A 21,918-nucleotide genomic window follows, 5' to 3' on the forward strand; every position below is an offset into this window, starting at 1 on the left:
TGCCAGTTTGTGAATGGAGAGTGAGATTAGGAGATGAGAACGGTAAGGATCATCAACTGGTAATGATAATCTCTAACAGCTGTTTGTCATTGTAGTGAGAGTGTAGACAGGCTTTAAGAGTGAGCCAGACGCAAGTGAGGGAGAGAGAGTTACAGGACACAAGCTGAAGGAGACGGTGTTACTTTTTGTCTGCTGAAAGGGTGTTTTAAAGTGTGTCCGTTGAATAGCGTGAATTTGACTGTTACAAGAAACAGACCGTTTGAGTTTGATTCGCTTCTTCCTTTTCCTTAACTGTGAACATTGTTACACTGGTGCCGAAACCCAGGATTAAGGGAGGAAGAATGCCGCCATGGATTCCTCACCTCTGGAGGATGTGGTCAAGACCCTGCATCCACCAGACACAACATCAGACCCTCCTCGAGCTGCGCACGGAACAGGAACAGCGATTCATTGTGCTCCTCCAGACCCAAGCAGAGGGCCGGCAGATGTTCTGGAGCTTGCTGAACCAGGAGGGTTCTGCCGCCATGACCCCGGATCCCGTGACCGCCAAGTCCCTGGTTCTGCTAGTCAAGATGGACCCCCTAGACGATCCGGAGGCCTTCTTGGAGCTCTTTGAGTGGACGGCGGGGGCATGCAGATGGCCGAGCACCCAGTGGGTGGTTTTGTTGATTCCACTGCTTTCTAAGGAAGCCCAACTCTCGGCGCAGCAGTTACCAGTGGAGAACCTCCAGGTGTATGCCGGCTTGAGAAAAGCTATCCTGCAACGGGTCAGCCGGACACCTGAGCCGCAGTGCGAGTGCTTCCACTCCATGACCATTGGTGAGCGTGGGCACCTGTTCGCCTTAGCCCAACAGCTCTGGGACACCTGCCGGAGGTGGTTGCTGGCTGAGCAACGTGACATCGGAGCTGTCATCGATCTGGTGGTACTGGAGCATTTCATCTCTTGACTTCTGAGAGAGTCGGTGGCATGGGTCCAGTGCCATCGCCTGGCATCACTCCAAATGACCATCCATATTTGGGAGCCGGCGAGCCTCAAGATCCTTCTCTCTCTCTTGTCTCCCATCCTCCCCCTGCCCCTCCCTTTCTGGCTCCTTGACTCCGGGTATTGCTCTACACACCGTTTTCCCCTGCCCCTCTCTGCTCTTACTCCCAGGGTGGTGGACCCTGCGGGGGTGGGGGGTGGGGGGTTTGGGGGTGTACTGGGCAGGCCATATGGCTCACCGTCATGAGATTATTAATAATAAATGAATGATAATTCTGGCATCAGTACAAAAACAGCTTTACATTATAGAAATTGAGTTAAAAACAAAAGTAAAACTAATATAGTTGGTTTTTGTTATTGTTATAGTTCTAAAATCCAAATTCTGAATAAAGGAGCCACATTTAAAGCTAGTGGTGCACTAATCAGGAAACTTGAGGCCGATACCGATCACCAATTTTTTTTAGAAAGGTGAATACACACACTTGTGACCACAAATGAGTTAAATATTAATGAGGCAAGTTGCTACGTTGCTTGTCAACCATAAACAGCTAAGCACAATGTTAAGCGGAGGTTAACAATACCTCTTAATAACATATTTTTCCATCATTTTGACTTGTTTGGGACAAGCCCCACTCTATATTATTTCTTCATTCCACTCACATGTAAATAACATTCTGCAGATCTGCCCACTAATAGCCATGAAAATATATCTACTGCATGATAAGTGCTGCAGAAGAATCTGTACCAGCTGACACATTTCTACCATTGAACAGTATTATACCAGTTTCAGTTGTTATAGCTCATTCTTTATTTTCTTACTATATGACTTGTAATTACAGAAAGACCCTCTCTCCTGGAGGCCTCAGTATTGGGAAGATTCCAATGAGGACATGCTCACCCAGGCCTGGAGACCCCCCACGACCCAGCCCAGGACCTAAGATGCTGCTAAAGGGGAATTGAGGTGGGCTGGACACATCAGTCCCCTCTTGTTGTAATTCCATGGGGTCATGCCAAGAATCCACCATACTCCTTATGTAGAAGGTATATTTGCCTTTATAGGGGTCAATTGAGGCAGCGAGATGCAGCCAAAAGCCTTCTGTATTCATGTGTTCTCTTCATAAGAGCTAGCTATGCCCTGTAATTGCAATCACTAGTCTTCTGTTCAAAGTTTTTTGTTGTGTTAATCACCACTTGTGGATGAATGAATCTCAAAGAGTCTCAACTCCACCTCAGGTACCTCTTAATGTCAGCCAATCCAAGGCAGTTACCATTATTTTCCCCATTCATTTTCTCCATAGAAATGTCTTCATTATAAGGGTTGTCATGAACAAAACCAACCAAATCAAAAGACACAAGTACAAGGCTGTGTAATTAATGTCTTGAATTAGGAAATGAACTACAAACCCATGAAGCATTGCAAATGACTAACAAACGATTACAAATATATAAAACTGTTGATATGAAGTCGCTAATTATAAGAATAGAAACAATATATTTGAAGTTTATTACAAAATATTCAGATACATACAAATATATAAGTAGTTTGGTAATGTAGGGAGACTCAATTGCATCATTCAAAGTGCGTCATGAAAAGTGAGTGGTCGCCGCACAGCTCTTTTGCTGCTATTTTTGGCTGCAATTCACTGATTGGTGGATCTCTCTTTAGGACTGTGGGTATTGTAGTTCTTAACCAGGAATTTCACTATTAGACATGTTTTTATTTAATGAAGTTTAAAAATGCAGACTGATGGTTTCAACAGTAGCAAATGCCATAAATTAACAACCTTCATTTTCTCTATGGAGTAAATGAATGCTGTTTTTACTTCACAGCTGTTCTGCTCAATTACACATGTTCTGTAACTTTTGTACAAAATGTGACGTTTCTCGCTAGCTTTTAGCACACTGAATACATTATAATCTACTGTATATGACTATTACAGTCTCTTCCCATTTGTAATTATATATATATATATCAATGTTTACAATATTGAATCAAATATTTATCAAGGATAACCAAGGTGCTTGGAATTTAAAGTACACACATTATCATTATTATTGCAGTGTTAGCCACTGAAATGTGCATGGATTGTTTTGGCCGTGGGCCAAAAGTAAATATTGCATCATAACAAACTATAACTGCATTATAATTTTTTCTAGCCTTATGACTCAATCATAATTTTATGTCAAATACTTTAAACAATTACATATCAAAATCTCATGTTTAAATAATTTCAAAATTGCATGATCTGTACGTTGCATAATATGCATCAATACTGAAACAATTTAGCTTTTAAATTAACAGCCTACAAAACGAATGCCCCCAAACAGAGATGACAGCATTTCTACAGATTTGAAAAAAAAAGCCAATTTAATAAAACAATGCAAAAATAAACATTTACCAATGAACATTAGTCAGAGATATGATTCATACACAGATATGATTCATAATGTTCAGTAAAATTATAATTGTATCAATAATAAAGTTTTATTTAACATGAAAGCTATTTAACACATCTGGATATTATTTTGTTAATATTATTATTAACTACATTGTAGCATTTGGTATTTTTAGTGCACAGCACCGAACTGATGCGTAGCGTGAGCAGCGAGTCCCCGTCTCTGCGCGTTTATGGCATGAGCATCTGCCACTGAATCAGCAGCTGCACCACAGACGCCACGAAACATATAATGTTCAGCAAAAATTCATATGAAGAATTCGATGGATATAATAATTTAGAACTATATCAGATTACTGGGGATTTTTTTTTTCCCAGAGATACTGTTCATTTCCGACCCCTGACGGAACTAGAGACGGAAATGAGAGATGTAACAAGTGTTTGTTTAAGTGTCTTTCTTCACCACAGGCCTACAGCTGGTACATTACACAAAGCATTTTTGCTTTCTGCCTTTCTTGAAAATTTGCTGCATTATGACTAATGAGGGAGCATCAAGATATGAAAGACATTCGCCGTCGCGTGCTTGCAACGTTTACAGCTTTGTTGTTTATGAACAGAAACGATATCATTTTATTGCGTCGTTAGCTTACGGAGACATGATATAATGTCATTTGCATGTGGAATTAACAGGTTTAGAAAGATTTGTTCATCTGAAACATCTTAAGTTCAGTAACTATGCAACAAATTGCACGCTTACACTCAGGGCCGACCCAAGACTTTATGAGGCCCTAAGCAGAAATTACAATACGATTGACTATTGTCAATGCTTGACTATTCGCACACTATATATTTAATATTGTGTTTTTGTATAATTACCATTGTCCATTGATAAAATATAGCACAAAAATGTGCTCTTGGGGGCCCCCTGGTGGCCACAGGGGCCCTAAGCAGCCGCTTAGTTCGATTGTGCCTTGGGCCGGCTCTGCTCAAACTAAATTTACTAAAGTGCTCAAACACGTTGCTTACAAGCTGCATGAGAGAGAGAGAGAGAGAGAGAGAGAGAATTATAGGAATTATATTATTATTATATTATAATAATTTATATTATGATATTATATATTTATATGTTATTATAGATTATTGTGGAATTATAGTTTGATACAAAAACAAATGTATTAATTTGATTTTGATTCTGTATCTGTTGGTTTACTAATTTACAGCTGCACTGTAATGTGAATAAAAGTGTGCAGGAATTTTCCACATTATGAACATTGAACTTGCGGAAATCATTAAAAATGTCCACAAAACCCGAAATCCAATGCCGAATTTTAGGCTCTGCAAACTGTATAATATTAAAATATGAAAGTTTCCCTAGTTCCCTTCCTTTATTTCATTCTACAAAAAAGCATTACCCTACATTCTGCTAAATGAATGCAATGAAAAGCTGCGTCAGTAGCATTTTTTTATTATTCGTTTACCACTCTTGTCATATAGTGCAAGGCAGGCCAAATCAAATGTCATCACGGGCCAACTTTGGCCCTTGTTTGGGCACCTGTGGTTTAAAACAACCATTAATTTATCTTTGTTTAAATGTATGGGTTGTTACATACGTCTGCTATCTCTAAGAGACATTTCACAGGCAGGCAATATTTTGTACAAATTCTTAAAGTAACAGATAGTGGAATAGAATCACCCCAGAATTCAATTCTGTTAATATTTACTTACCCTCATGTTGTTCCAAACCCGTATGACTTGGATCTCTTAAGCTAAATAATAATGACACAAATAAAAAGTTAATTTGGAAATAAGTTGTTCATATGACCTAACTTCTATGTCTTCTGAAGCCATACAATAACTTGGCGCGAGGAACGGCTTTTCCGCAGTTTTTCTCTGCTAATATTCTCCACTGTAGCTTTAAAATCTCACTTGTGTTTACAGACATTCATATATGGCACACCAAGACAATTCACATCAGGTTTGAATAACGACATAAATAACAGCTACAATTTTGCGTTGCGTTTTTTTGTTTACAACTGTAAAAAAGTAATGTCCATTTTCATTGCCTCTGTTTTGTCCTTTGGAGTTTCGGTTTGACGGAGGTAAACCGACAATTAGACCAACAATTTCATCTTTTAAAATTCCCCTATTTTATGAAAAAACATTGCTTACTTCCATGAAGTTGTTCTCAAAATATTTTGTATATGTTTTTAATTTTTTGGTCAACATTTTGAAAGTATAATCAACCCTATCTACCAACCATCAAGTGTTTTTCAATATTCAGAACTTCCTGTTTGGTTGACAAACAAGTTTAAAAAAAGAATATGGTTGTTTGTTTACAGTAAAAGTATTTTTGTGTGCTGACACATCTTTTCTCACAAAAGTGGGGAATTTTAAGCGTGATTTTAACTCTGTGTAACATTGTAAAGGAAAAACGTTGATTTATTTGTTCATCTCTAATTGATCTGTCAAGGGATTTTGATGTTTTTCTGCTTCTATCTTTTATTTGATCAAACCTGTCACTTGACAAACCAGCACTGTGTCTTTGTACAGATTTTGTTTAGGGTTTTTCCAAAATTCATAAACACAAACTTGGTACAGTCCTTCAGACTTAGTGTGTTTTGTCTTATCGAACTGATCAGATGTTCAGTTTTCTTGCATCTGACCTTCAAAGTTAGATCTGTATCTGACTGAAAATACCATAGACCTATTTTGACGAATCTGTCTGTCTATCTATCTGAAATGTATTTCCTGTTGGACCTATAGAAACCTTAAAATGTAACTTTCAGACACGACTTTCTCAAACCAGCATCAGTCTTTATTTGTCTTTCTTTATTGTTAAATCGATTGCCTGGACCAGTGTTGGTATTCGTGTATAAATGTGCACATGTATGTCTTTGTTCAGCTTGTACAAAATATGTATATGAATACATTCTCACTTAAGACTGTTAATCATGGTTTTACGTTTGTGGTATTAGTGTACATGCCCTGTGTCTTTAAGAAATGTGGACTGAAGTCTCATTCAATTTAATTTGACCTCGTTCAAAGTGTTTTTCGACAGGGCATGTTAAGAGTTGCAGCTCTGCAGCCCTCCAGGAAAGAGAAATGAACTTAAGCTAACACAATGAGTGCAGATTAACATCTTGAAGTATTTTGTCTTATTTTTTTGTTTATAGAAAAGTATTTGCCTTTCTTTTTTATTTATCTCATCAGATGTGAGCGATTTAAAAAATGTATCTGGGTTGGTAGTTTTACACTTGTTTCCATTTCAATTTTCTTACTGTCAAGTTGTCAGATTGCCTTTTAAAATTGTGCTTTTTCCTTTTTTATCACTCAATGCAACTTAAAGAAGCCTTATTAGTGCATGTTTTTATTCCGTTTTATCAGCCCGGCTCTGTATAATGCATGCTTCCTTTGGTAAAGGGTTTCTTTGGTAAAGGAAGTATGATTGTGTAGTTGTGTCACACAACACCCCAGCGCTGTAAGTGTACTGCACTTGTCCACTTTGTGGTTGTATATTGTATCATGCTCACTTCCTGCCTATAGCACTTATTGTCTGTTTTTGTGGATTCATTTCAGGATTATGAATGTAATTATTTTATTTCCATAGTTTTTTCCCCCTTTGGAAATGTTCATTTTGTTTGCATTGAATTTAAAAAATGTGCTTGTTTTGTCCTGTCTACAACTGGAAAAAAAAACTGATGTGTTGAATATTTGTATGTCTGTATTAGACATTTTCTTTGCAAATCTATTGTTCGATTCAATTGTAAATGAATACAAGATGGACATCCGTCATTTTATAAAGCCAGAGCCATCATTAGATGGACATACTGCACATTTTTAGGATATACTGTATAGTCATCTATATTGAAATATATTAGGCTATTTATGGTCACTGACAGAGAATCTAAAAGTTAGGAATATCCTTTGATGAAATAATAATAGATATTTATATTGCATTTGTTTATTTAAATATAAATACCACTGGGCTGAGATTTCAAGTTTGCTTGTGGCAATGCAATGACATAATATATAGAAATGTAGCCAATGCACAGTCAATTCTATCTGTTTTTGTTTGTTTATGCTCTTGTATCTTAGCTAAGCTTTGCCTGATATGTAGGGCAAGCTGGTGAGATGAAATTAAAGGTCATGACATGTAACTGCATGCCAAGATAATAAACACAGTTACATCATCACATGAGTGCATGGCCTCTTTCTTGCCCCAAAGATGCAGTTATTTTAGTAAGCATGACATCTGCTGGTAAACTGTGGTACAGCATGAAGTGGTGGGCCATCTGAGAAATAGCCCACCTTGACAAACTGAAAGATCTCGATTAGTTTCTTTAAAGAGTGAAATTCAAAGCACACAATATGCTTATATGTAAATATAATAACATGTCATATTGCACAAAGTTGTCATTTTAAAAATGCTGTATTTGTATGTTTCAGTTAAAGGAATAGTTCATCCAAAAATGAATGTTCTCTCATCATTTACTCACCCTCATTCCATCCCAGATGTGTATAACTTTCTTTCTTCTGCTGAACACAAACAAAGATATCTCAGCTCTCTAGGTTCATATAATGGTGAACAAAACTTTGAAGCCTCTAAAAGCACATAAAGGCAGCATAAAAGTAATAAGAGTCCAGTCATTTAGTCCATGTTTTCTGAAGCGATCAGTATGGGGTGAAAGCACTTCAAAATATAACTCCCTTTTCACTATAAATCTTGGTCTGTTCTCACACAAAACCAATTAGATCACTTCAGAAGAAAGAAAGTCATACACATCTGGGATCGCATGAGGGTGAGAGTGATGATTATAGAATTTTTCTTTTTGGGCGACCTGTCCCTTTAAAGTTCAGTTAAATCAGATTGATGTTGAAAGCAAAATCAAAGCTCACTTTATATTTTTTTGTGTTGTGAAACCTAATGAATTGCAGAAGAACTTCTTGTAAGTAGGAAGGAAAGTGGCTCACAGCCAATGTTGTAACCATCATAGTCATTCAAGGCGTGAGAAATAATGACATACATTTTATATTGTATATATTATATTGTATATAATTTATTATATAACATGTTACTTAAACTATAACAATTCAATCCAATCCATTTACAATCTGTACACAGAGAACAATTTAAAAGTGCACACTTTCATAAATCAATCATTCCGATTATGTTGATGCCTTGCCTTTGATCATTTTGATGCCACAATAAAAACTTAGTTTCATGTTATGATACAAACATGCTTATCTCAATTAAAGTTTCTTTTTTCTGAAGTATGTCATAGTAGGGTTTACACGGACATCTAGTGGCCTGGATGCTGCATTATTCAAACACAGTAGTTTTCACTTACCAATGCCATTGTAGAAATTCAAGATGCACAGTAAACCAGGATTAATTTAATCCATGAATGAAAGTGTCCAATAAAAGGGCAGTTACTGAGATTAAGTGAGTATTCAGTTGGTCATGTGGTTCCATCATGGCTGTCCCCATGAGGCGCCCCTGCCCCATGCAGAATAAAAGAGCTTTTATAAGGTTGCTGATATGACTCTGTCTCATGTGAGTGGTCATGATTTTATAGATATATTTAAAATGTACTATTTATTTCTTTAGAAGTAATACTTTTTTTAAATGTGGAAAAACATTACTTTGAGTGCACCTTTGAGAATACACAGATCAACACAGGTCAATTTTTTCACATTAGTTTACCCCGATTTTGTGTTGCATGTAAAAAATAATTTATAGGTGTTCTTACAGGCTTATCCATTTAAGGTCAAACGCAGAGAATAACTCGATTATTTCAAATCTCATGTAAACACGTTTTCATGTCAGATTTTTTAAATTAGCTAATTTCTGGTAGTCGTGTAAACAAGCTCTGTTAACTATTGTTTGAAACGTTCAATGTTGCATAATGTTAACTGTTTCTCAAAAGGGTTAGTTCACATCTCTCATGATTTACTTACATTTCAGCATCTCAGATGTGCAAGACTTTTCAGCAGAACTGAAGTGAAGATTTTTATAAGCACATTTAAGCTCAGTTTGTCCATACATTGACTGTAAATGGGTGCCCTTAGACTGCTGGCTTTTTGATGGTGCAAAAGTCATATTTATGCACCATAAAATTAATCCACACGACTCCAGTCAATCAATTAATGCCTTTTGAAGCAAATCGCTAGGTTTGTGTAAAAAATAAATCGATAATTAAAACTTTATTAACTTTAAATAATGGCTTCCTGTCAGCAGTCGACACATCAGTGATGAAAGCGAACGCTGCTTTAATGCGAGAAGTCGGAAGTGCATGCTTTGTATACAACAGATGAACGAACATCACGCAAGAGTTAGGCAATTTCCAACAGCAAATCCAGCGGTGGATGGAAGCAACTATTATAAAGTTAAAAGCGTTTTAATTATTAATTTGTTTCTACACCAACCTATCGGTCGAGTCATGTGGATTACTTTTATGGTGCCTAAATATGACTTTTGGACTGTCAAACAGCCAGCAGTCAATGGTCCCCATTTTCTTGCATCATATGGACAAACAGAGCTGAAATGTGCTTATAAAAATGTGCTTAAGAATGAAATTCATACACATATGGGATGGCTTAAAGCTAAGTAAATCATGAGAGGATTTGCAATTTTGGGTGAACTGTTCCTTAGTAAACAGTATATATTAAGTAGTATGTAGTAAGCAGTACGCTCGTGTTCCATGCTGAACGTAGCTGCGTCCGCGCATGCGCAGTGTGAGCGGGGTTTGGTTTGTGTGTTTACAGCTGCACTGTGTCTGGCTAATATTCAGCGCTGTTATGTCAAGTTCTCTGGAATAAAAAGCTTTTGTGGAAACAGGTAGGATGCGTGGCAGCGATGTATACCTCTGTGTTTTTATGTAGTCTACACGTCTGTTTTGTGATTCACCATTCTAGTCGTTTTAAAGGAGGAAAATGAAACATAGTAACACATTTACATTTGGATGCGAGGCTAGCATGCTATAGTGTGTTAGCCCGTTAAAGGCCGTTCAATGCATGACACAAAACCTGCAAAGATCTGCTCTCTGCACACCACACATGCTCGTATTTGTGACAGATGCTGTTTTGCACAAAGAGCAATAGACAAATCATGGCAGTGTTTGTGCATTATTAGATAAGCAACATAAAAGGTGGAATTTATAGGGTTTGTTGTCAGTATAAATGCATCAATAAGAAATAGGTGCTAACCTGAAACATAGTTTAATTTATGAACTACTCTATACAGATGATGCATTCGAGAGTGTAATTGTTTTGAGGCGAGTTTGATAATTGTGACAGTGTGATTGTAGGTACATGACATTATTCCTCCACCCAAAGGCAGGTCTGAACATAACTTAGTGTGCAGTCAACTTCAGCTGTCATAAATGCAGTTTAATGTTATTAACATGATTTCAGATCGCATCTTAAGAGTTTCTTGTTGGGTGATTATCAGGAAACCTGTCATTTTGAATATAGAAAGTGAAGCCTATTTTTAGCCCAATTCTAATTCCTGACCCTTAAAAAACAGTGGGAATAGTAAAAGTAAAATGTCCATATTTAGTTTTGAATTGATTTGTGGTTAAACACATACAAGGCATTTTCTTGACCGGTTTTGTGGAAATTGTGCTGTTAAATCATATTGCGTTTGGAGAAACTGTGTGGTGTCTCAGGCACACTTTATAATTTCATAATCCTCATTATAATCACAGAAACCCGGATTAGTGACAGACACATTTCCACATCAGTGTCCCAATTCACTTACTCATTGTTGCTCGACTTCTTCCCCATATAGTGCACAATATAGTATTCACTGTAGGGAATAGTGAATGAGTGATCGATTTCGAACACTGCATCTTTTTTCACCCAATTATAGTACTTTGTTCTTGCATTATTTGATGTTGTGTTTTTCTCATGTGCTTCAGGTAGAGCTGCAGTAGGCATTGACATCACATGGCATATGGACACATGAAATCACACTGCTTATTTGTATGAAAGCATGCCTAAAGTATACCTTCCCTTACAAAATGGTACCCATGCTTTCAGAACTTGTAGTATTAGTCAATACCGATCCCGATCCGATATCAGTGTTTTTTTTTATCTCAGTTTAGAATATCTATATATCACTGAATGGAGCTGCTGATTGGGTATATACTCGTAAATAAACACAAACCTCAACCTAGACATTATTTAATTATAAAATCGAGAAAACAAAAACAATTTGATAAATGTATTGCCTATTAAGAAATATTTAGTTTACTAGTCTACTGAATAATGAAGCAGCTAATTTAACAGCAATTCCAGGGGAAATCTTCAGTGGAAAATGAGACAATTCTGCACATTTTTTCATATTGTAACTGGACTTAATGTAAGTGGATTCTCTACATGAGATTTACATGATTAAAAGTGCTTTTATAAAATTACAAGTTTAACATTTCTGCTTTTAAACCCTCCAAAGTTTTCCTAATTTTCTGTTATTCTGTGCTGCTTTTTAGATTTTTATAATAACTTGCAACTAATAACTAACTGTGGAATTGCGCGCATGCTTGAACCTGCATTACTTTGAATTCACAATGCAGGTGAACTGATCTGAGAGCGCCGCCATGCACATGCATGCAGATCAGCGCGTCACTGGTTTGTTATGAATCACGCACAGACCATGTTTATCTGTATTTAAATCACAGTCTTTTGTGGATTAATATTATTATTTTAATCGTGCAGCCCTGAAGGCTCATGAAATTAGTCTACTGATGCGCTCTTTATTAAACTTAATGGCCAAATGAAAGCACATTAAAATCATTGCGATATTCACGATTTTGGTCAATTTTACCTCGTCAGCAAAATTATCTAGATTATATTGTTAATATTCGATATATATCGCCCATTCCTTTAACCCAGCAGAGCTCATTCACTCAAGTAGAATATACTGTATATTTATAAAATGCTGCCTTTTGCCATTCACAAAGCTAGTGTAAGGCTTCAAAAGTCAATGGCTCATTTATGTCATTCGTCTCAATCTGTTCCCTATGTCATTAATCACTATATCTTGAACACAAATTCGGGCACTGGCAAGGGACATTTATGACTCAATCACCTGCAACACGATTAAGAGCTCATGCATTGAACAGCTGATATTAATCAACAACATCGCTGTAAAAATTACACTGTTGGGTATTTTTGTTGTAGATGTTCAAACGTACGGTTCTATTATCAAAGTTTAATGACATGAAATATATATATATATATATATATATATATATATATATATATATATATATATATATATATATAATAAAAATATAAAAGGGGTGTATTTTTAACCTTTTAACAACTTTAATATTTAGGGCCGAGCACGGATGGTGCGAGGGACCGTATTGTTCTTCTAGGTGTTTTTTATTATTATTATTATTATATAATAGCATTTTTGAGGGTCTAAACATACTATAAAACGCATGAAACTTTGCACACACATCAGAAGTAGCGAAAAGTTACATCTGATATGGGTTTCATAATTAGTTGTGGCAAAATGGCTTGATAGCGCCACCTACAAACTTTCAACGATGTGTGCTTTACGCTATGTTTCACCTACGCGTATGGAAATCGGTACACGTGTTAACATGCCAAAACCTACAACTCCCACTCTTGGACCCATGCCCCAAAATCAACAGGAAGTCAGCCATTTTGATTTTTTCCTTAATTTTTGCTTAGTTTTTGCCATTTCCAGGCCTCGTACTTTAACAAGCTCCTCCTAGAGATTTCATCAGATCTACTTCATATTTGGTTATTCCACATGTGCGATGCTAAATTACAAAACTTTTGAGTTTTCACCACATGAATTTCGATTTTTCGCCATAAAAAAGGAAGTTGTTATAACTCATACATACAGTGTCAAATCTGCCCCAAACTTCACATGTTTGATAATAGTCCCGACCTGAGCACATCTACGTGCCAACATTCAGTTATAGCCATAGCGCCACCTACTGACAACTGCTTGTACTTAAACAAACTCCTCTCAGATATTTAAGTAGATCAACATCATATTCGGTCAGTCTAATCCAATGGCCTTGGTGATGTTAAATTGTGAAGCTTTTGAGTTTTCATTTAAGGACGTGTCTGTGACAAAGTTTGATGTGAAATGAATCATGAATCATGAATCAGTACTGGCCTGAATACATCTACATGCCAGTAATAAGTTATAGGTGTAGCGCCTATACTGACAATTGGAAGTGACATGTTTTGATATATAGTTATAAAAGTCGTATTTGTTGTGAAGTAATAAGTGTCTTACCTCAGGAAAAATGAACTTTCCCATCAGACGCAGCTGATGTAGGCCTACTAAACTGCCTGAGAAAAACACGTTGTCTTGTTTAAATATCTGCTGTGATATAAGATTCTGTCAGGCTATATGTCAGTATCATTATTCTAATTTTATTTCCGTATCTTTGATCAAATTTGTTGTGAAATAAAAAGCCTTTGCCGCCTTAACTCTCCTGTTCTCTATATAAATACATGACCTGAAGAATGAAATTTTTTTTAACATAAAAGTGCTACAAAAATTTTATGCCGTTCCCCTAGCACAGCAGCCCCAACGTGCACCAGGGTGCGAGGGTCCATTCATCGCTGCTTGCGGCTTTAATTAATCAATTGTTTTCCTTTCATGGCATGGTACAAACAACATTTCTTTAAAGAGAAAAAAGGCTTTGACTTCGTATGTTTTTCTCATCTTCTAAACACTTGAGAGACTTCAGAAGACATGATGACCTTTCCCATAGGGGAAAATAGTGAGCAACAATGCTCCCTGGTTTTTAAGCTGCATTCTGGGAATTTGTGAACATTTCAGTGCCCTAGAACAATTTTGCTATTGGGACAGCCCTAGAGATGGCTGACTCCCTGATCAGTGCCCTGACTACTGACTGAACTAGGGAGCTGGTTGAGATGCACCCTATGACTAGCACCCAGTATTGGATTTGGATCAGTCTCGTTGGACTATAATAAATATTTGTAAGTGTCCATTCTAGTGATAGCTGATTATGCACAAATTTGGGCATTTTGCGATTATCGTTATAGGAATAGTCCACCCAAAAATGAAAATGCTCTCATCATTTAGTCACCCTTATACCATCCTGATGTTGTATGACTTTCTTTCTTCAGCAGAACACAAACGAATATTTTTAGAAGAATATTTCAGATTTGTAGGTCCATATAATGCAAGTGAATGGGTGGCAACGTTTTGAAGCTCCAAAATCACATAGGTCAGCATAAAAGTAATCCATATGTCTCAAGTGGTTAAATCAATGTCTTCAGAAGTGATTTGATAGGTGTGGACAGGGCTGGACTTGTAATCTGGCATACCAGCATTTTTTCGGTGGGCCGACACACTGATCAGGGGCGGACTGGCCATCGGGAGCTGAGCCGGCAGGTGGGTCAGCCGTGAAATTTGCCGAATGGGCCGCAATAAGCTAAAATGAGCCGCTGTGTTATGCAGAACGGACCACAACAGTGGGCCGCGATATGCGAACAGCAACCAACCCCAAGAATTTCTAGAAGAAATGGACTTAAAAGTTAGCAAAAGCATCCATTTTGTCAATTTTGAATTGGAATATCTCAATTGGTTAAGTAAAATTTGTATTAGGCGATGTCTCATTAAGTAAATACTAATGTAAATAATAAATACTTACTTAATATTGTCAGTCGTACACCCTGACTTCTAGTTATTTATATATATCGTCGTCGCCTTCCTCTAGTCAAAACTAGATTATTCCTCACTGTTGTTTTATGAAAATTACTAATGGACAGACATATAAAGTTCTTTCATTGATCGAAATATAGACCGTCAGCATTACAGGTGAATATTAGAATTCCTTTTGCACTTGTGTTCCACAATAATAAATATGCCCTTCTTTGGCTTTTATGTTGCCAAGACAGAAGTGCAGAGTTATTCAAAGGTGTACTGGATGTCTTGATCTGAGAAAAATAACATCTCTATGAACCATTAGCACATATTATACAACAGCTAGACGGAAGAATACAGAAGAGTATCTGTATTCCAATAACAAAATAGCATGAGTGCTAATCTGCATAAGTCTGTCCTTGAAGAAGAAAAAGAGGCCCAGTGGTCAACCATGTGTCTGACGGCACAATGACAGATGCTTCTCATCTCCTGGGTATGCAAGACAGCTGGCACATGTGCAACCACACCCTGATGGTATATCAGCAGCAGAGAGCTTACCAGAGTCCACATGCTTTTCTTTTGCCCTTCCCATTCCAAACCATATTGTCTTGTTAGTTGTGCTTTCTAATGCTTAAGGAATTGAACAAACTCTTAACAGGAAGTATACAAATACAGTGGATCTTCCTGCACTGTGCTACGGACATGAATGATACCTTAAAGGAATAGTTCACACAAAACTGAACATTTGCTGATAATGTATTCACCATCAGGCCATCCAAGAGTTTCTTTAGTCATCAAAACAGAATTTAAGATATTTAGGATTTCATTTCTGGCCTCTTCCTTTAAACAATGCAAGTGAATGTACTAAAATGTAATTAAAAAATACATGTAAGATACACTTATACAGTAACTCTTAACACAAATGCTCTACTCATACACTTTAGTTTAGAACAGCAAGAACACAAGCGGAGTGATACACAGAGTGAAGCATCAGAGTGCTGATGTTGTCAGACCATCAGTGCTTATGGAACCTGGCTCTCGCTGACCTGACCTTTGTGCTTACACTACACCTGTGGGCCATCAACACAGCCCTGGGCTGTGGCCTTTGCAAGATCAGCAGCTATGTGGTGTTGCTCCATCTGAATCTGGCACCTGACTCCTGCACCTTCCTGAATCTTCTACTGTTGGCCCATCCCTATGCCACTTGCTTGGCCTATGTCAACAGCTGCCTTAACCCACTCCTCTGCCTTTTTTGACCTTCACTTCCGTTCCCAGTGCCTCTGCCTCCTCAACCTGAAGAAAGCTCTGCTCCTGACTTATTATTTTCACATTTAACTTATTTAAGTTCTGAAGTAATTATTCAGGACAATGAAACAACAGTGTAAAGGAATTAATGGAAAGGAGGAGGTGAGAATCGGCATGATAAATCAATATAAATAATAGTTTAATAATAAACTGAACCAAAAAGACAAACATACACATACAAGTGTCAGGCAGCTGCCCGTAAATCTCTCTCTCTCTGTCACACTGCTGTCTCCGTTCGGCCTTTATCCCACTCAAGGGCTAATTAGCCTGATTAGGGGCCAGGTATGTAGCATCACGACCTGACCCTGCCCTCCACCCTACCACAAACAGTAATAAAATAAGATCAAAGACCTCTCCTCGCGGTCGACGGCAGGGCTCCTCTGGCAGATGGCAGTGGCTGCTCCTTTGGGGTGGATGGTAGTGGCGAGGACTCCACTACATCCCATCCCTCCTCCTTCCTGGGGTTTGGCACCAGTGTAAAGGAATTAATGGAAAGGAGGAGTTGAGAACCGACTTGACAATATAAATTATAGTTTAATAATAAACTGAATCAAAAAGACACACACACACACAGGTGTCGGACAGCTGCCCGTAAATCTCTCTCTCTGCCGCACTGCCGTCTCCGGTCGGCCTTTATCCCACTCAAGGGCTAATTAGTCTGTTTAGGGGCCAGGTGTGTAGCATCACGACCTGACCCTGCCCTCCACCCTACCACAAACAGTAATAAAATAAGATCAAAGAAATAAATTAGGAAAACAGTGCTTACTTTTTCTAACAGCATTTTCAAATTGTATTCAAGGATATGTTCAGAAATTGAAAAAAAAAGTGTATTCTAATTTACCATAAAACACATACATGACACACAGGTGTCGTGCATGCACAGAGAAAGAAGGCGTCTGTCAGTCAGACGGGGTGAATTTCTGAAAAGTATGATGGCAGTGGATGAGTCCTTTCATGACATTAATGCGCTAACATGCAAATCCAGTCGAAAATCGATCAGAAATGTTATATTTTTAACCAGCTATAATGAGCTGTGTTAAAGAGGTTGTGACATGAGGAATCTAATTTTCCTTGATTTTTTTTGACATACAAGAAGTCATTATACTATAAAAACATACTGTATTTTTCAGAACTGACAACTTCCTCATTAATAGAAAGAGCATTTATTTAAACAAAATACTGTAAATTTCAGAACTGACAACTTCGTCATTAATAGAAAATGCATTTATTTAAACGAAGCTGCAAAAATGGCTTGTTTGGAATTCGTTGAGCTTGTAACATCACAAGGACCGAATACATCTGCATATGCAATGCCTATTTTTCCATCATTGCACCCTTGGCCCCGCCCACTGGTGCTCATCAGGTCACACATGTGAAGAGCAGAGAGATGGGGCCTGTCATGGGAGATTCATCCAAATTGGACTTCAAAGAGGACATCTTCATGTGCCTTTTTCTACAAAAGCATTCACAGACAGACATCTTTGACCGCATGATACATATCTCGTGCTGCTTTTAAAAGATGTGGTGTCAAGTTACAACTCTTTTACCCATGTGCACTATTTTTAGTTGTTGATGTGGTAGCTCAGCGGTTAAGGCTCTGCGTTACTGACCGAAATGTCGGGGGTTCAAGCCCCCGTCAAGATACCATGGTTGGGCCCTTGAGCAAGGCCCTTGACCGTATCTCCTCCAGGGGCGCAGTTTCATGGCTGACCCTGCGCTCTGACCCCAGCTTAGTTGGGATATGCGAAAACAACTGCATTTCATTGGCTCTGTACCTGTGTGCTGTCAGAGTGGCCGAGTGGTCTAAGGCGCCAGACTCAAGGATCTTAAACCTTCCTTCTTACAAAAAAAAAAATACATGATGGAATGATACTGGAAACTGGATGTGGATCTGTCTTCAGTGTATTTTAGAGTGGATTATATGTTCAGCTCATATCATACAAGTCATAATATGATTCAAGCTTTGCAAAGGAACTGTTATTGAAGGATGGGGCAGTTAAAACAAAGTTGGACACGATAAAAAAAAAATGCGAGAAAACCGTTTCATTCATGAATATTTCATCTGTCATGACTGCGTGATAGTTTATTAAAATCTAACATTAATAGGTCTATCATGCTTGTACGTTTACTTTAGACATAACTGATTGTGTTTTAATTAATACCTCATGCCCCTGTTTACACTAGGTGTGTCCGTTCACGTTTCTACACTGTGCGTGTCCACACAAACTTTTTAAGCAATTTATTTGTATTTTTGGCAGTAGTAGCGCCACAGCATGCTCGCAGAATGAGCATGCTCGCAGCACGCTCGCTGTTTACTGTAGGCACAATGAAGCACTTTAACCGACACTCCCATGGTAGACAGCATTAGCGATTATAATGGGTTCTGTTGTTTTGGACACAACTCTCCTGTCCGGTGTAGACACGGTGTGAGTGTGAACAGTTGTGCTTTAGATGAACAGTTTAATATATTCAGATGCAATGTGTTGGATGAGCGTTATGTGTAAACCCTGACATTTAGTTTAGTTTTATAATGTTGTTGAGCTGGTTTATTCTCTTCTGATTGAGTTTAAAAAATGTCTCTATTCGAGGGGCTGCACGATGTTAGCCAATCATAACTGTGGGCAATTACGTTTACGTTTTAAGGAGGCGCTTGGGCCAAAACCAAACATTTCAGACAGAGGGACAGAGACAGGGTGGAAAATTATCATATATTACAAAATTAGGACTGTTTTAATGCAAATAAACTTTACTAACATTATTATTGGACATTAGGGAAGATAATAAAACTATAAAAAATAGCATTTAATGGCCCCTTTAAAAGTATTAGTGGTAGTTCCACCTTGTGATATTCTAGAAGTGAAAAGCTTGCAAATTGCAACTCTGCTGTCATTGTCACCTAATTCAAAGTAATTCCACACAAGAGACATTTTCTGCCAATCTACCATTGTCTGATATTCAAACATTGCTTTTTTTCAGCTGATATCGATGTTTGGCAGATACTTTGGTGCATCTCAAGCACCATTGACATTTTATTCCTGTGAAGTGTGTTTAATACAATGTTACGTAAGCAAATTTCCTCAGATTAGTGGTCATTTAGCATCAGGTGCGGCTATGATGGTTATTGGTGTGCACAGTAATGCAGAGCATTCAACTTGAAAGAGACACTCGCTTAAAATGGATCAGTAGCCTAACTGTTCTATTTCATTTTGTTATTACCCTCCCTCTCTCTCTCTGCCTCTCCCTCTTTTGCTTCCTGAGTCAGTGTCAACAAAGTTTTATTGGCATGACTGTAAAGGATTACTATATTGTTAAAGCATTCAACCATAACCGAATAGCACAGACTTGGCAAATAACTTGATTGTTCCTCTCCTTCTTTCTCACCCAACTCATTTATCCTGTGCTATTCTTGCTGTCTACTCATCTCTCTTGTCTTTGCCTCCCTTCATAAAGGAAGTTGATTTGTGCTTAATAGTGCATGCATAAACACAGCTCATGACTGACTCGCTTACAACAAGTGTAATGTATTGTGGACATTGCTAACTTGTTTGAGACTTTAACTGCACAATCGAAAGTGAGGACAGGAAATGGTGAGAAGAAGTTTGGGGAATGAGATTGGGAAATGTTGGGAGCTTGAAACGAACTCTCCGTACCAAAACGAGTTTCAAAATTCAATGTGTTGGAGCACTGCTAGGCCATGGCTACAACTTGTAGGGATTTGTTTTCACTACTTTCTCCCAATTGGTCACTCTGGAATGGTCACATTTGTCCCATTTGCTTGGTAATTCAGCAGTACAAGTTGTCAGGCAACAATCAAACTGTCAGGCTCGTTTGAACATGTAGATGTGCAGTTGCTATGATGAAACCCAGGTGAACACTTCCATGAGTGAAATGAATTGTGCATCGCCTCTCTCTTTCTATCTTCCTATCATCCTTTTCCTCTTCGCTTTTCCCCAAGAGTGTCTGCAACATCATCTTGTGTTTCACTCCCCATTTGGCTGTAGTGTCCTGAGGCAAAGAGAGAGTGAGGGAGGAAAAGCCAACAAGCCAGCCATTATAACAGCAAGAGAACAGAGCATCTGTGTATGTGTGCATCCTGTGTGTCTATTCCACTTGAATCCTTTCGGATATCAGAGAATAAGGTTATGAAGTCAGTTGTCTGACTATTAGCCTGTGGAAGGATTGGGGAAAGTAGTTGGTTGATCTCAATATTTATCAGCCTTTTAATCATGTTCTACTATTGAAGTCAGACGTTTATATACACTTAGGTTGAAGTCATTAAAACACATTTTTTAACCACTGCATAGATTTAATATTAGCAAACTATAGTTTTGGCAAGTAATATACGACATTTACTTTGTGCATGGCACAAGTAATTTTTCCAACAATTGTTTACAGACATATTGTTTCGCTTTTAATTGACTATATCACAATTCCAGTGGGTCATAAGTTTACATACACTAAGTTAACTGTGCCTTTCAGCAGCTTGGAAAATTCCAGAAAATTATGTCAAGCCTTTAGACAATTAGCCAATTAGCTTCTGTTAGTAGGTGTACCTGGGGATATATTTTAAGGCCTACCTTCAAACTCAATGCCTCTTTGCTTGACATTATGGGAAAATCAAAAGAAATCAGCCAAGACCTCAGAAAAAAAGTTGTTTTACCTCCACATGTACCATGTTTATCTGTACAAACAAGTACGCATGTGTAAACACCATGGGACTACGCAGCCAATATACCGCTCAGGAAAGAGATGCATTCTGTCTCCTAGAGAGGAACATAGTTTGATGTGAAAAATGCAAATCAATCCTATGTTAATCCCAGAATAACAGCATTTAAACAGCAAGATGGTGGAGGAAACGGGTAGACAAGTATCTAGATCCACAGTAAAACTAGTCCTATATCAACATAACCTGAAAGGCTGCTCAGCAAGGAAGAAGCCACTGCTCCAAAACCGCCATAAAAAAGCCAGACTACAGTTTGTAATTGCACATGGGGACAAAGATCTTACATTTTGGAGAAACAAAATTTTTACTGTTTGGCCATAATGACCATTGTTATGTTTGGAGGGAAAAGGGTGAGGCTTGCAAGCCGAAGAACACCATCCCAAACATGAAGCAGGGAGGTGGCAGCAACAGCATGTTGTGGGGGTGCTTTGCTGCAGGAGAGACTGGTGCACTTCAAAAAATAGATTGCATCATGAGGAAGGAAAATTATGTGGATATATTGAAACAACATCTCAAGACATCAGCCAGGAAGTTGCAAATAGGTCTTCCAAATGGACAATGAACCCAAGCATACCTCCAAAGTTGTGGCAAAATGGCTTAATGACAACAGTTTGTAGTCAAAGAATTAATGCATTTCTGTGCCCAGCCTCGTTTCTTTTGAACGGAGTACTTTGAACTCAAACGGCAAAAGGAGGCAACAGGAAGCCATTGCACACAGTGTCATGACCTGATGGAAAACAACATGTGATAAAAAGTATCTTTCCTATGTTAATCAGAGTTTTTATCCTAAGCAGCCGTGACGAGCAACAGTACATTCTATTGATCACTTGTTTTTTATTTTCAGTAT

General features: G+C 37.9%; 2 protein-coding genes across 4 annotated transcripts in view; both read left to right on the forward strand.

Annotated features, from left to right (window-relative positions):
- Positions 1-7,564, forward strand: part of rc3h2 (ring finger and CCCH-type domains 2) — a 36,501-nt gene extending 28,937 nt beyond the window's left edge. The window contains exon 19 of the mRNA XM_052116965.1: positions 1,822-7,564. Within this exon, the coding sequence (XP_051972925.1) occupies positions 1,822-1,942 (121 nt within the window). The 3' untranslated portion in view covers positions 1,943-7,564. The remainder of the gene's footprint in view (positions 1-1,821) is intronic.
- Positions 7,565-10,116: 2,552 nt separating this feature from the next.
- The window catches only part of LOC127636484 (rab GTPase-activating protein 1), a 126,413-nt gene continuing 114,611 nt past the window's right edge, over positions 10,117-21,918 (forward strand). For 2 of the 3 annotated variants that reach the window (XM_052116963.1, XM_052116961.1), the window contains exon 1: positions 10,117-10,216. The gene's annotated coding sequence lies outside the window, so the exon portion shown is untranslated. The remainder of the gene's footprint in view (positions 10,217-21,918) is intronic. The other variant, XM_052116964.1, reaches the window with a different exon arrangement.

This window comes from Xyrauchen texanus, chromosome 44, assembly GCF_025860055.1.
Source record: "Xyrauchen texanus isolate HMW12.3.18 chromosome 44, RBS_HiC_50CHRs, whole genome shotgun sequence".
NCBI lineage: Eukaryota > Metazoa > Chordata > Actinopteri > Cypriniformes > Catostomidae > Xyrauchen > Xyrauchen texanus.